The following is a 14960-nucleotide window of genomic DNA, read 5'->3' on the forward strand; positions in this document are numbered from 1 at the left end:
GTAATAAATAAAATCAACCAACAAACTCGTTTCCTACAGAGGATCGCCCCAATGGTCAATTTCAACACACTGAAGACCATAGCTGGTGCAATAATCCAGCCCCTCTTTGACTACGGAGTTCACGTATGGTATCGTGACGCCCCACAAGCCCTTAAAACTAAACTCCAAACAGCCCAAAATAAACTTATTAGGGTCCTGCTTAACCTTCCCTATCAGACTCACCTCACCGCTACTCACCAGTTAAGAGTGGGGTGGCTCAGAGTAGATGACAACTTGCAATGGGCCTGGTGTACAAGATACACTACACCACTATGATACCCAAGTACCTGTCAAAATACTTTATAAACATTAAGGATGTCCATAATTACAACACCAGAGGCAGCGCCACAGATCACTTCCAACCCAGAGTCAAAACCAACAAAGGGTCAAACTCGTTTTTCTGCTATACCACCAAAATGTGGAAAGCCTTACCGAAGGCCATAAAGGAGTGTGGATCACTAGCATCCTTTAAAATTGCCCTGAAAAACCACTTACAGGCAGCAGCCGTTCGCAACTGGTAAAAAAACTAACCTAGCCCAACCCTACCCTCCCCTATACTTACTGTTTGTTTAGACTTACTGTTCTCTTTTTTGTTTTTCTTTACATATCTACTGCATAGTACTGTGTTCTATTTGTCTGTCATTCAATGTTATATGAGATACTTTAATGGTTTCCTGTGGAAATAAGCTTAGTCTTTTCATGGATCTCCTTTTAGTAGACCTTGTACCAGTGAACTGTACCGTCATGAAACTGTACCTTTTCCTATGCAAACTTCTAATAAAGTCTTCAATCAATCAATCAAACCCCCCTGAGAGACCCCCATGAGAGAGAGGGACCCCCCTGGGGGTCCCGACCCACAGGTTGAGAACCCTGGCATAATGTGTGCATCTCTCCACGACAGACTCCAGTGAGTCCGGCACTCTCACAACGTACTGAGACAGCCTTCTTCACCAGCTTTGTTCATCCGCTTAGCAAAAGATACAATATATCTCTAGTGGCTTGCATTTCCCACCTGGAGCGAGGATACCGTTTGCACCGTTCGATGCAACGTCACATCAAAGTCGCGTCTTTGCATCAACTGTGTATGTAAATCACGCAACTCAAAGGAATATCTTACGCAGGAACGCACCTTAAGTATTTAATGTAAGTAAGTGTTTAACCCATTAAAACAGGGAAAGGATCTGTGTAATTTTATACTTTGTCTTTTTTTATTTTTTTGAAAATTTCAATACATTTTCTAAAGAGAAAAATGTTAACTCAAATCGGGGACTGCCCCATAGGTCAAACTCCCGTTGGGTCGAACAGCGTCGGCAGGTTAGATAATCACCCGCGAGCGTCGGCAGGTTAGATAATCACCCACGTCACGGTTACTGAGGTTAGGTTTAGGGTTAGGGTTAGAGTTAGGCATAGTTTTACTGAGGTTAGGATTAGGGTTTGGGTTAGAGTTTGGTGGTCGATCCAAAGGGTGTTCGACCTAATGACATGTTACCCTCAAATCTTGGCTTCCGGGGGTCTCCGGAACAAAATATCTTTTGAGGAAGTGGGGGTCGGTTGCCAAATACATCATTTTGGGGATCCTTGACCTCACCACTGATATAGCAACATAGTTTTGTCGGAAAACTGTTAGGATTTACCAGAAATTTGTAGAATGGGCCTCAATAGGTCTTAAAGGACTACTTTGTTTTTTTACAACAAGGGTTCACATTTTAGATAAAAGAAAAGATGAGTGTTAAATTGTTTTAATTTACTGCTTTCTATCGTTTTAGCCATTTTAATGACTTTGATTTCAGTGGGTGGGGGCATGCGTGCATGTGGCTAAATATGTATTTTAGACACAATAAGCCCATTCCCAAGATGCACCACAATATTTCATGGGCAGATGTGACTTATGGGGGCTAGTAGTGTTACTGTAAAGAAATCGCCGGCTTATTGTGTCTAAAAATACATATTTAGTCACTTGCACGCATGCCCCCAACCACTGAAATCAAGGTCATTAAAACCATTAAAAAAGTATATAAAGCAGTATATGAAAACATTTTAACACTCATCTTTTCTTTTCTCCAATTACAATCTAAAGCATGAACCCTTGTTGTAAAAAAATAAAGTTGTCCTTTAATGGGTTACTGCAGTGGTTCCCAAACTTTTAGCTAAGAAGTGCATATAAAGTCACCTGGATCTTGCACTTGGCCTCCACCAGCTGCAGCTTGGTCTGAGCCAGCTCCAGCTCCATCTCTCTGAGCTGGGCTTTCAGAGAGTCCTTCTCCTCGTCCAGCTGCTCACTGGCCCCCCCTGCTGGCCTCTCCCTGCTGGGGGCCGCGGCCTGCAGGGGCCCCTCCGAGCCAAACACCTCCCTGCAGCGCTCACACGCCATCACCTTACTCTGTACAGGGAAACATAACACCTTATGTTACTGCAGTGTTCTCATACCATCACCTTACTCTGTACACAGGGAAAAATAACACCTTATGTTACTGCGGAGTTCACTTATCATCACCTTACTCTGTATACAGGGAAAAATAACACCTTATGTTACTGCAGTGTTCTCATACCATCACCTTACTCTGTACACAGGGAAAAATAACACCTTATGTTACTGCAGTGTTCTCATACCATCACCTTACTCTGTACACAGGGAAAAATAACACCTTATGTTACTGCAGTGTTCTCATACCATCACCTTACTCTGTACACAGGGAAACATAACACCTTATGTTACTGCAGTGTTCACTTATCATCACCTTACTCTGTACACAGGGAAAAATAACACCTTATGTTACTGCAGAGTTCACTTATCATCACCTTACTCTGTACACAGGGAAGAATAACACCTTATGTTACTGCAGAGTTCACTTATCATCACCTTACTCTGTACACAGGGAAGAATAACACCTTATGTTACTGCAGAGTTCACTTATCATCACCTTACTCTGTACACAGGGAAGAATAACACCTTATGTTACTGCAGAGTTCACTTATCATCACCTTACTCTGTACACAGGGAAGAATAACACCTTATGTTACTGCAGTGTTCACTTATCATCACCTTACTCTGTACACAGGGAAGAATAACACCTTATGTTACTGCAGAGTTCACTTATCATCACCTTACTCTGTACACAGGGAAGAATAACACCTTATGTTACTGCAGAGTTCACTTATCATCACCTTACTCTGTACACAGGGAAGAATAACACCTTATGTTACTGCAGTGTTCACTTATCATCACCTTACTCTGTACACAGGGAAGAATAACACCTTATGTTACTGCAGTGTTCACTTATCATCACCTTACTCTGTACACAGGGAAGAATAACACCTTATGTTACTGCAGTGTTCTCATACCATCACCTTACTCTGTACAAGGTGAAAATAACCCCCGGTGGTCCTTAATTAATGGGGTTCCAGGAGGTCCCCAGCTAAAGGTATTAATTAGTTAATTCATTTAACCACTTTAACATGATATACGGTACATTGGCTACTGAAAACATTTGGAATATCATTTTAAAATGTTGGATATTGAAATTAGTGTTGTAAACAATAATCAATTCAATTCAATGCAGCAATGTGACATATGGTAATCGATAATCGAAGCCTGAATATAATTACAGGTATATATTCATTATATTAACTCATTTGGTGCCAGCGCCCTCTAGGGGCCATAGAATGCCAGGGTATCTCTCATAGGCGAGCACTTTAGCTTCCAGGACCTCACATGCTCACGTTCATGCACGTCATGGAAATGTCCCGGATGATAATGCTAACAGAATGGCTATTCCCATTTTGTCATCTAAAAGATCATTTTTGGGCGATTTCGCCGTAAATAAACCTCGCGCCGCTTCCCTAAAGACACAATCCAGAGATATAAGCCTTCAAAGATGTGGTCTTTCATTGGATTAGGCGGAGATTGGCGATTTCGTTCGCAAATAACGTCCGGCCGGGACGTTGCTAGCTTTCGGCTAGTAGCTAGAAAAATCAGGCCAGGCTTCAGAATGCCTCTTATCATTTTATTCCATTTCATTAAATATCCCGGACTAGTTCGGGATAGGCACCCTGGAATACGTCGCGCCGCCTACAATGAACATTGGGTGAACATTGGGGGGGGTCTAAACTTTATTTTAAACCATTTTCAATGGAATAAATCGTCGGAGCATCTAGCGTCTCTCGTTGGTGAGCGCTGGGCGAGCCGGGACCACCCACGTTGCTCCAAGCAGCTCGGGGTAAGTAAAATAGCAAATAAAAGTTTTTTTTGATCCCGAATATCCCGAACTAGTTCGGGATAGGCACTCAAAGAGTTAATATAAATAAAGATGAAAAATGTGCCATTTTGTGCTGTAATATATAAGTGTGATGAATCGAATCTAATCGTTACCTGGTGAATCATAATCTAATTGAATTGTGAGGGTAGTGCCAATGCACACCTCTAGTTGAAATATTTTCAAATGGGGGCTCTGCGGTCACATACACATATATTTGGGGTAGGGATGGACATCGGTATCGGCCAATATAAAAAATCGGCAGGTATTGTATCAAACCGGCCGAATCGGTGATCGGCAGGTCACTGACATAAAACCGGTTTTATGCCAATTGTGTCTATGGCACTGCACAGCATGATGCTCTGGTCCTGTAACTAAAGTAAACATTAGCAAGTAGCAGCCAGTCTACTTAGTGGCTGCCTACAGAATACAGATGGTGCTAATTACCTTTGCAATGTAAGGATATATTCCATATTCCTGTGTCAATGTCGTCTCCAAAAAGAAGGGAAAAAAGCATGCGTCACCTGCTTTCCTCCTGCCTAGTCCAGACAGTCATATTAGACTGGATATTGTCTGTGATTTTGGATATTTTACTATTGTGATTGATTTGCCATTAGTGTTCTTATTGGTACTCAAATTGAAGTATGTCTTGTAGGCCTACTTGGCCTGAAAAAAGGGTATTGGAGCAACCCTATTTTCTAGTTCGTAGCTAAAGAAATCGGTATCGGAAAAATCGGTTTTGGCAGGTCAGACCTTCATAAAACCGGTGGATCGGTATCGGCCAAGAATTTTGCAATCGGTCCATCTCTAATTTGGGGTCGTTGACATGACAAATGTTGGGACTTCTGTGGTTCTGCCATCTCCTTCTTGTTGTTGTTGTTGTATGACACTTCAATGATTCTAATAATACATCATGACAATGGTAACCATATGAACTGTTACTATTATTAGTGGCTCCATCCCTAGGGAGAGGACAGCTATGCTACTGTCACTATTCTTTATTTGTTCATGAATACATATTTATTAGTTTTGCTCCTCATCATTTTGTCACGCTCTAACTTCCCATATCCACCTAGAAGCTTCTTTCAGACTTCAAAACGTTTGTCTCCTCTGGGAATAACGGGGACTTTTTATCTGTCACTGAGTCAGTCTGCTGATTTGCCTGTCTTCATTAGGACCTGGAATTATTGTATACTTTTATATACTTTTTATCTGCTATTGGAAAATAGCAGATATACAAGCTCACTGCAAGCTTGTATATCTGCTATTTTTGGAGCTGTGTGGAACACAAGCTCCCTATACGTGGCCGTGTGTGTAGGTATGTTTGTAGGTATGTTTGTGGGTGGGTGGGTCTGTATGTAGCCTGTATGTAGTACCCTGGGTGACCAGAGAGGTGCTGTTGAGTCTAGCCTGCCCTGAGCATCAACTGCAATACACACACACACACACACACACACACACACACACACACACACACACACACACACACACACACACACACACACACACACACACACACACACACACACACACACACACACACACACACACACACACACACACAGCTCCACTTCGAACAGAGGTTCGATTTTTTTGAAAGATCGTGAAAATGTTTGCAAATCTTTGAATGTATATTTTTCTCTCAAATCTTCTGAGGGTCCCTGGAACAACATATTTTCAGATGGGCGTCCAAGTTCAAGTCTAATGCGACACAGATGCGTTCCAGGTCTTAAAGGGTTTAATGCCCAATGTATGCCCTGCCGTGCAACAGTGTTGCACAATGAAAACAGCAGACAATGCAAGCTTGCAACCGACTACAGATACAAGGTACTCAAACACCAAAAAACCATTAAAGACAAAACTACAAACCTCCCAAAACAAACTGATTCGACTACTTCTTAAGCTGGGGCCCATGACTCATGTGTCTCCCGCGCACTTCGCTAGCCTAGGGTGGCTCAATGTAGACGACAGGGTTAAACAGCTAAAAATGGGATTGACATTCAAAATAGTCAATGCAAAGCGGCCCTCAACCCCCTCAGTACCTGCATATCTGACAAACCACCTCCAAAAAGTTAGCGAAACCCACAGCTATAACACCAGAGGGAGCGTTAACAATGACCTTATAATACAGCCTCACAGCACAAATATGGGTAAATTCTCCTTCTACATTACTGCCACGCAAGTGTGGAATTCCCTGACTATTTCCCTTAAGACAAGTAGCTCGCTGGGCTCCTTCAAGGCCGCCTTGAAAATCCACCTATCAGGAGACCAGAGGCGAAGGGAAACACCGTTCCCCCATTTATTATACTAGACGCCAGCGTCTAGTCGGCGACCTGGCCAACTCGGAACAATGTAAATAGGGAATGAATGCCCCGCCCTTTAATGCAAACCCCATTATACTTGTTTTCATAGGACCCGTTTTGACCATCTGTCTGCCTGTGTCCATTTATGCCCATATATGGAGATATCTGTATCTGTCTGTCTGTCTGTCGGCGTCCATTTTATGTCCATATATGGAGATCACTGCAGTTATAGTTCTGGGTCCATTTTATGCCCATATATGGAGATATCTGTCTATCTGCGTCCATTTTATGCCCATATATGGAGTATCTGTCTGTGCCTCCAACTGTGTTGCAGACACAGTGCCGGTTCCCCCTTTAATGCAAACCTCATTATACCTGTTGTCATAGGACCCGTTTTGAACATCTGTTTGCCTGTGTCCATTTATGCCCATATATGGAGATATCTGTATCTGTCTGTCTGCGTCCATTTTATGCCCATATATGGAGATCTTTGACCATCTGTTTGCCTCTGTCCATTTATGTCCATATATGGAGATATCTGTATCTGTCTGTCTGCAATCCATTTTATGCCCATATATGGGGGCATTCATTTTATGCCCATATATGGAGAACGCGCGTGCCCGTGGGACGAACGGTTCTCGAGATACGCGGATTACATACATACTTACACACTCACAGAGATTTTTTGTTGACTCATGTGGCGTACGTCATTTTATGCCCATATATGGAGAACGCGCGTGCCCGTGGGACGAACGGTTCTCGAGATACGCAGATTACATACATACATACACACTCACAGAGATTTTTTGTTGACTCATGTGGCGTACGTGATGTCAGAGCCTTTTATGAAGTGATGTCACAATGAGTCAGAGCTTTCGCCGATTTCCTCAGAAACAGCCTGATGTCAACAATCAACCCCGCATAAGGAGATTCCGAACGTTTCGCGCCGGTTCGGGAAAACCGCGCGCCGGGTCGGGTCGAGGCGCGGCACTGCACTCCGTGCCGCGGCGGGGAACGCGCGTGCCGAATCTGAAGCCGGTGGGACGAACGGTTCTCGAGATACGCGGATTACAGACAGACACACACGCAGACAGACAGAGACTTCTCGCATTTATAGATAGACTAGAAGCTGGGCCGCCCTTCGGGCGGCCCAGCGTCTAGTCGGCGACCTGGCCAACTCGGAACAATGTAAATAGGGAATGAATGCCCCGCCCTTTAATGCAAACCCCATTATACCTGTTGTCATAGGACCCGTTTTGACCATCTGTTTGCCTGTGTCCATTTATGCCCATATATGGAGATATCTGTTATCTGTCCATTTTATGTCCATATATGGAGATCACTGCAGATATAGTTCTGGGTCCATTTTATGCCCATATATGCCCATATATGGAGATATCTGTCTATTTGCGTCCATTTCACGCCCATATATGGAGATCTCTGCAGAGCCTTTTATGAAGTGATGTCACAATGAGTCAGAGCTTTCGCCGATTTCCTCAGAAACAGCCTGATGTCAACAATCAACCCCGCATAAGGAGATTCCGAACGTTTCGCGCCGGTTCGGGAAAACCGCGCGTCGGGTCGGGTCGAGACCCGGCACTGCACTCCGTGCCGCGGCGGGGAACGCGCGTGCCGAATCTGAAGCCGGTGGGACGAACGGTTCTCGAGATACGCGGATTACAGACACACACACACGCAGAGACTTCTCGCATTTATAGATAGATTAAAAGTATTTATTTGCATTCTATATATTTGATATACTGTACTTATGCTCGTTATTGCATTAAATGTTGTTATTGTTATTATTCGTGATGAATTGTATATGATGGACTTCCAATGTAAACAAAGCCGTAAAAGGTCTTATTTGGGATGTTCCTTTTTGGCCTGGATGGTAAACCGGCCGGTGCTGTTCAGCATGTAAATATGTTGTATGTACCTTGTCTTGTTTTTTCAAAATTGCCAAATAAATGATTCAATCAATCAATCAAAGGAGTCAGCAAGATCTGCTAGTATGGAGAGAGTCCAGACTCACCCTGACGATGTCCAGCTCTTCTTTGGTTGCAGCTTGTTGTTTCTCCAGCCTGGTGCTGAGCTGAGAACAGATCTGACATACGCACACGCACATGCACACGCACACACGCGCACACACACACACACACACACACACACACACACACACACACACACACACACACACACACACACACACACACACACACACACACACACACACACACACACACACACACACAGGAAGTGTCAACCACGGGAAGTATGTCAAGCAAACACAGAAGGAGGAGCACACACCGGTATTGAGGAGGTGCTGACCACAGCAGAGATAACTGATAAAACAAGGAGGAAGCTTACAGGTGGTAGCCACGATGCAATACATACTCATTAAAACCAATGTTTCGACAGTATAGTCTTTATTGAAAACCCTCCTGGTTTTAACCACAGGAAGACAGTGGACAGTGCACTAAACAGAAATAAATATTGGCAATTTAACAATATATTCATTTCTACCAAACACATTTTCTTAACTTTTTGTTTCGTGTTTGGTAGAAATGAATACAATGTTAAATTGCCAAAAAATTTAGTAATTTAATCCACCAATCAAGAGTCAGTAGCAACAGCAGGATAAAAAAGTTTGGTAAATATTTCATGGCCGCACTGACGCAAACCACATACTGTTCATACCACAAATTCATGTTCCTTACAATTGGAAATATTCTTTTAAAACTATATACATACTGTATATTAACTACATTTTAAATATTTAAAGGGGAAATAAATAGGCTTTCCAATGGCATAAAATGTATTGCCAGGATCCATTGTTACACCAGAGATATACCAAAGTTCGGTACCTTTGTTGTTCGATGTTTACTTGATTATTCATTCAATACAAATATGACTTGCGGAAAGATGTTGTGTGAATGTACCTCATCCCCTTTTAAGACTACTACATACAGTATATTAATGTTGCCACACAAATACATTTTTCAACATGAATTAATTTATCAGCATGTTGCACTTAAGATGCAATAATGTGTACTGTATGAACTCACGATGTTACGAAACTGGCTATTCTAGTTCCATTAAATAAATGTGTCACTTTACTAACAGGACATTTACAGCTTGTATTTGACCAGTATTTTAAATATAATAAATATTGAATTTGACATATAGAGTTAAAGCTATACTGTGTAAGTTGCTCAACTAGTGGTCAGTAGCGTTATAGCAAACCGCGGTCGCGTCTGCTTTTTTCGGCCGTTTTTCGGCCGTTTTTCGCCGCGGACCGGGCCTTCAGACCACCGCGTCCGCATCGCCTCGCCGAGACCTATCCATAGAGGTCTTTCGTGTCCCTCTACGAGCCTCGGTTGGGGAGATACATGCTAGACTCCTAGCCCATTGTAAACACTGCAGTGTATTTCCTGAAGAGCTCGGCAGTGTATGATCTGGGCTTTGATTGGCCGGTAGGGAGACACGTGTACAGAATGATGCATTTTGCCGGGAAAAACAGCCCCGGTCACGGCCACCAGGGCTCAGTAGAACACATATAAAGAAAAGGCTTTGGGAGCTGAAATGAACAGAGTGGGTGTTCTAAAACTTTAGAGATTTAATAATTAGGACAATTTTAAGATTTGTTTTATTAAAAAAGTTACATAGTATAGCTTTAAGTGGTAATTTCAAGTGGTTTAGTCACACATTTTAGAGATAAGAGAAAACAGATTGGGAAATATGATGTTTTTTTTTTTAAATCAGCCGTGTTTGGCGGATTTTAAAAACATCATATTTCCCAATCCCAAATGTTTTCACATTTTATATAATTTATTTCGGTCTGTCTGTCTATATAATGGTCACCTGTTTATATTCAGTGATGATCGCAGTGGTTTTCTTGATCTCCGACTCGGCCTTCTCCAGTTCTCTCCTGAACACTTCTTTGAGCTGTGGACAGACACACAGGCTTTAGGATCCATTCCTCAACACATTGTAATGAATAAAACCAACCAATCTGCATGTTGGATGTGAAACTGAGACAAGCTAGCGACATCAGTGTGTCAGAGGAGAGGGATGAGCCGGGCCAGCGAGGAGGATGCAGCTGAGCTGCTAGGAGGTATGGTAAGGAAATGAGTTAGGAGAGGAGTGTTCATTTTTACAGCAAATGTTGATTTAGTCTTAGTCTTTTGAATAACACACCATTTAGTCTTAGTCCTGTCTTAGTCTTCTGGAATTGTTTTTGTCTAGTCTAGTCGACTAAATATGAAAACATTTTAGTCTTACTCTTTTGGGATTGGGCTTAGAAATGTAGTCTTCATCTTTTAGGATCGGATTTGTAGGCTAAATATAACCACATAATTCATTGTCATCTACTGCCTGTTACTTGGTCAAAATAAAACATACATAAAAGATGTATTTGGCTTTAATTTGGCTGCAGTTACACACCAGTGTTATCTTCTACAGCCATTAGTCTTAGATTTAGTCTTGGTCTTTTGAATAACACAAATAATAGTCTTAGTCTTCTGAAATTGTTTTAGTCTGGTCTAGTCTTATAGACAAAATATTGTAGTCTTTTAGTATTTTAGTCTTAGTCGACAAAATTAACACCGCAGGAGAGAAGGCATCATGTGAGTGAGTGAGTGAGTGAGGATGTGTCACCTGTGCCGTCTCCTCCTCCTGCCTCCTCTTCTCCTCCTCCGTCTCCACCAGACGCTGTTTGGTGTTCAGCAACTCCTTGTTCAGAATGTCTGCCTTGTCCTCCGCCTGTCACACACGCACACGCACACACACACACACACACACACACACACACACACACGCAGGGACGTACAGAGAATGTTAGAGAGGCAGGGGCTGAAATTTCTAAAAGTGCCTTTTGGTGGAAATATCGAGAATAGCAGACCTCCAAGCTCACAACGCGTCGCGCGTGAGCTTGGAGGCCGGCTATTTTCAGTACTTGATACCACACTAAACTATAAGCATAAAAAAGGCAATGTGGCGCACAGCATGGATTTCTACACAGAGGGGGCAATTCTTTCAACACAAGATCCTGTAAGTTCAGGAGAGTTTGGACAAGGCAATCTTTTGAATGCTGCCTTCAGGTATGGCATGGGAAGGGGGCATTTGCATTTCTTTTACCATAGTAAAAAAACTGCATTGATGGTCTGGAGAGGGTATTTTTTACAGACGGGTAAAAGGGAAGGGTCTCAAGCCCCCTTTGATGTCTATTTGTGCACATGCCTGCACACACGCACAGTCGCACACACACCCACAGCTTAATTAACTCAGGCTTAACACACCACAGGGCATTGCAACACAATAGTCTGAATGTCAGTCCAACATTTCACAATAATCTGTGCAGAGAGCAGGTGGTGGTTGCAGAAACACACTAAAGTATGATTGAAGTGGTTTACGTACAGACCAAAGCACACTACTGTTTATGCTTCTGTTGGGAGGAGACGTGAAACATTTCCTGCCTCCTGTGTGTCTCTCTAGAGCACTGTTTCCCAAACAGTGGGTTGGGACCCATGTGTGGGTCGCGGACTGATTTTTATGGGTCCCTTATTTTTTTTTGTCTCCTACGTTTAGCTTATATTATTATTTATGTCAAAACCTTGTCAAAAAACATTCCCAAAAAAGCCAAATATTACATGAATTTCAGTAATTTCATGAAGAAAAATCTAAGAAATTCCATAAATTAGAAAACAAATGTTTAAGTAGTGAAAATAGCCGATCTACAAGCTCACAACAGCTTGTAGATCTGCTGTTTTCACTAGTTTGGGTCTCAGGGCAAACATCTAATCTCTCTTTTGGGTCACAAGCTAAAAGGTTTGGGAACTACTGCTCTAGAGTACTGGAAGTTCTTTGCCAGCCTACGCTAAACTATTCCCAACATACACAACATATGTGACGTGTACCGATGCATTTTCATGTCCTCCTCAGAACAGAACTCTGTTCATAAATAATATTGGTTTCTTGCTTGATATTGTAACAATACTACCAACAGATAGACAATAGCTTAGTTTGAAGAGAAATGTTTAAATTAATTCCCTTTTTGGCCAGTAGGTGGCAGCCATGACACATAGAATCCAGATATAGAACACACACTGTAGAGCAGGCTGTATTGGAATGACTTATTATACTTTATGAATGTAATTGAAAAAAAGTTATTAAAACAACCATAGCAATGTGACCTGCCGTGATTGTAGAAAATCTGCCACTATTGTATTATGGTTCATTTCATGGTTTACCGGTTGTCTGAACAGTGCTCTCTGTAAATGTGGGAGTCCTTTACCCTAAAACTAGCTTGTTTTATTCCACAGTGTTAATGGCGCAGACTCTAATTTAAAACATTCTTTTGCGTGAAGTATTCCTTTAACTGAAACTAACAAAATACCAAAAACTAGAATTGAGAGAAACATCTTAGTTAAAGGAACACTTCACCCATTGTCAACCTATCTTCATTATAATTTGTCCTCACAAACGCACATTATAATATGGTATCATTTTAGTCTACCCCAGGGGTCTTCAACGTTTTGAGGTCAAGGACCCCTTAGTTGAGAGAGAGATGAAGCATGACCCCCACAACCTTTTCATAGATTCCATATAGTTTCATTGTTTGGCAGCACCATCATCAGTGTATTTTGGATTCGTGTTAATGTGTGTTTTCAGATATTTAACCACTTGAACCGTCAATACTTAATAAACTTGACCTTTCACTGTACTTAGTCTGCTCTTTTCCCCCTCCAAAGCCCCCTCTTCCCCTCTTTCCAAAAATAGGGTTCAAGTTGTTAATATAAGAAAGGGGCTATGTCTCAGAGGACCACTGTGGACGGTTGTTAGAAACCTGCCTACCAGTGACATCATCAATGGGGAATCCAAGCTAATAGAAACAGCAGGCTTTCTATTCCTGGAAAGTTAGCATGCTATAATAGAAGCCTTTGTTCTCACGTTAATACAAAAAAAAACCTTCCTAACGATGATGTGATTAGTAGGCAGGTTTCTGAACTGTCCATAGCCCTCTTCTGAGACACAGAGAGTAGAAAAACATGGCACCATTTTATCATTAGCATTAGAGAGGACCAAGATACAGTAGATGAACATGGGAGAAGTCCTGACTGACTTGTCAGTCATCCTAACCCTAACTGAAATTAAAGTGATTTATATTGATATTAAGTGATTGATGAAAGTGAGGTTACAGCGTCATCAATTCTGATGCACAATAGCACGTGTGTGTGTGTGTGTGTGTGTGTGTGTGTGTGTGTGTGTGTGTGCGTGCGTGCGTGCGTGCGTGCGTGCGTGCGTGAGTGTGCGTGTGTGTGTTAGGGCATTAACAACTTGTGATTTTTGCAACTCGACTCGGTAAAAGTTGAGTTGAAGTCGACTTTATCATTTGATGATGTCATCACATCACACACGACCCGGGGTCCCCAGATGATTAACTTAATGTGAAACATTGTTTTCTCACTCAACTGTAAACAAACCAACATCAAGTTTAAGTGTATAGATATAGAGGGTATCTGTGACAATTTAAGGACTTTTTAATACCTCTAAAATGACAAATGAAACATTGGCCAAATTGTCAAATATATAGAGGCAGAAATTGTGAAAATAGCCGATCTACATGCTCACAACGCCTCGATAGATTTTTTTTTTTTCAACTTCGACTTTCTCTGGTGGGAGTCGACTTGTGTAATGAAGTCGACTTGTCGACTTTTTTGTTAATGCCCTGGTGTGTGTGTGTGTGTGTGTGTGTGTGTGTGTGTGTGTGTGTGTGTGGTGTGTGTGTGGTGTGAGAGAGAGAGAGAGAGAGAGAGAGAGAGAGAGAGAGAGAGAGAGAGAGAGAGGAGAGAGAGAGAGAGAGAGAGAGAGAGAGAGAGAGAGAGAGAGAGAGAGAGAGAGAGAGAGAGAGAGAGAGAGAGAGAGAGAGAGAGAGAGAGAGAGAGAGAGAGAGAGAGAGAGTGTTACCTGGTCCAGATCACTCCGCAGGGCGATCTTGCTGGTCACCAGCTCATGGGCCAGATCATCATTCTCCTGCTCCAGCCTCATGCTGGCCTCCTGGAGACGACGGTTCTCCCTCTGCAAAACACAGTTTTATGGTGAATATAGTAATAACAATATTGATAATACTATGATAGGCCTTTGCAGTGAATACAGATACAAGAACAATATCACTGGTGATCTAGCTTGTGTTCCGAGCCAGGCATTACAGGTGGAGTACAGAGAGCACTTGATAGTTATGCTTCCATTCACAAGATTGATATAATATAAATTTATTTTCTTTCTCAGGAAAGGAATTGTGTGATTAAACACTGATTCTAATCACTTCTTTATTTAATCACTGATGTGACATGTTATCCATATATTC

The 14960-nt window shown here is 42.1% G+C and overlaps 1 protein-coding gene across 1 annotated transcript in view; it reads right to left on the reverse strand.

Annotated features, from left to right (window-relative positions):
• The window catches only part of rabgap1l (RAB GTPase activating protein 1-like), a 173974-nt gene that overhangs the window by 4966 nt on the left and 154048 nt on the right, over positions 1–14960 (reverse strand). The window contains exons 22-26 of the mRNA XM_080731086.1: positions 14561–14671; positions 11252–11356; positions 10457–10540; positions 8628–8699; positions 2210–2419 (exon numbers count right to left, since the gene is read on the reverse strand). Coding sequence (XP_080587212.1) covers positions 2210–2419; positions 8628–8699; positions 10457–10540; positions 11252–11356; positions 14561–14671 — 582 coding nt within the window. The remainder of the gene's footprint in view (positions 1–2209; positions 2420–8627; positions 8700–10456; positions 10541–11251; positions 11357–14560; positions 14672–14960) is intronic.

This window comes from Nannobrachium achirus (genome assembly GCF_963921795.1).
Source record: "Nannobrachium achirus genome assembly, chromosome: 1".
NCBI classification, from domain to species: Eukaryota; Metazoa; Chordata; class Actinopteri; order Myctophiformes; family Myctophidae; genus Nannobrachium; species Nannobrachium achirus.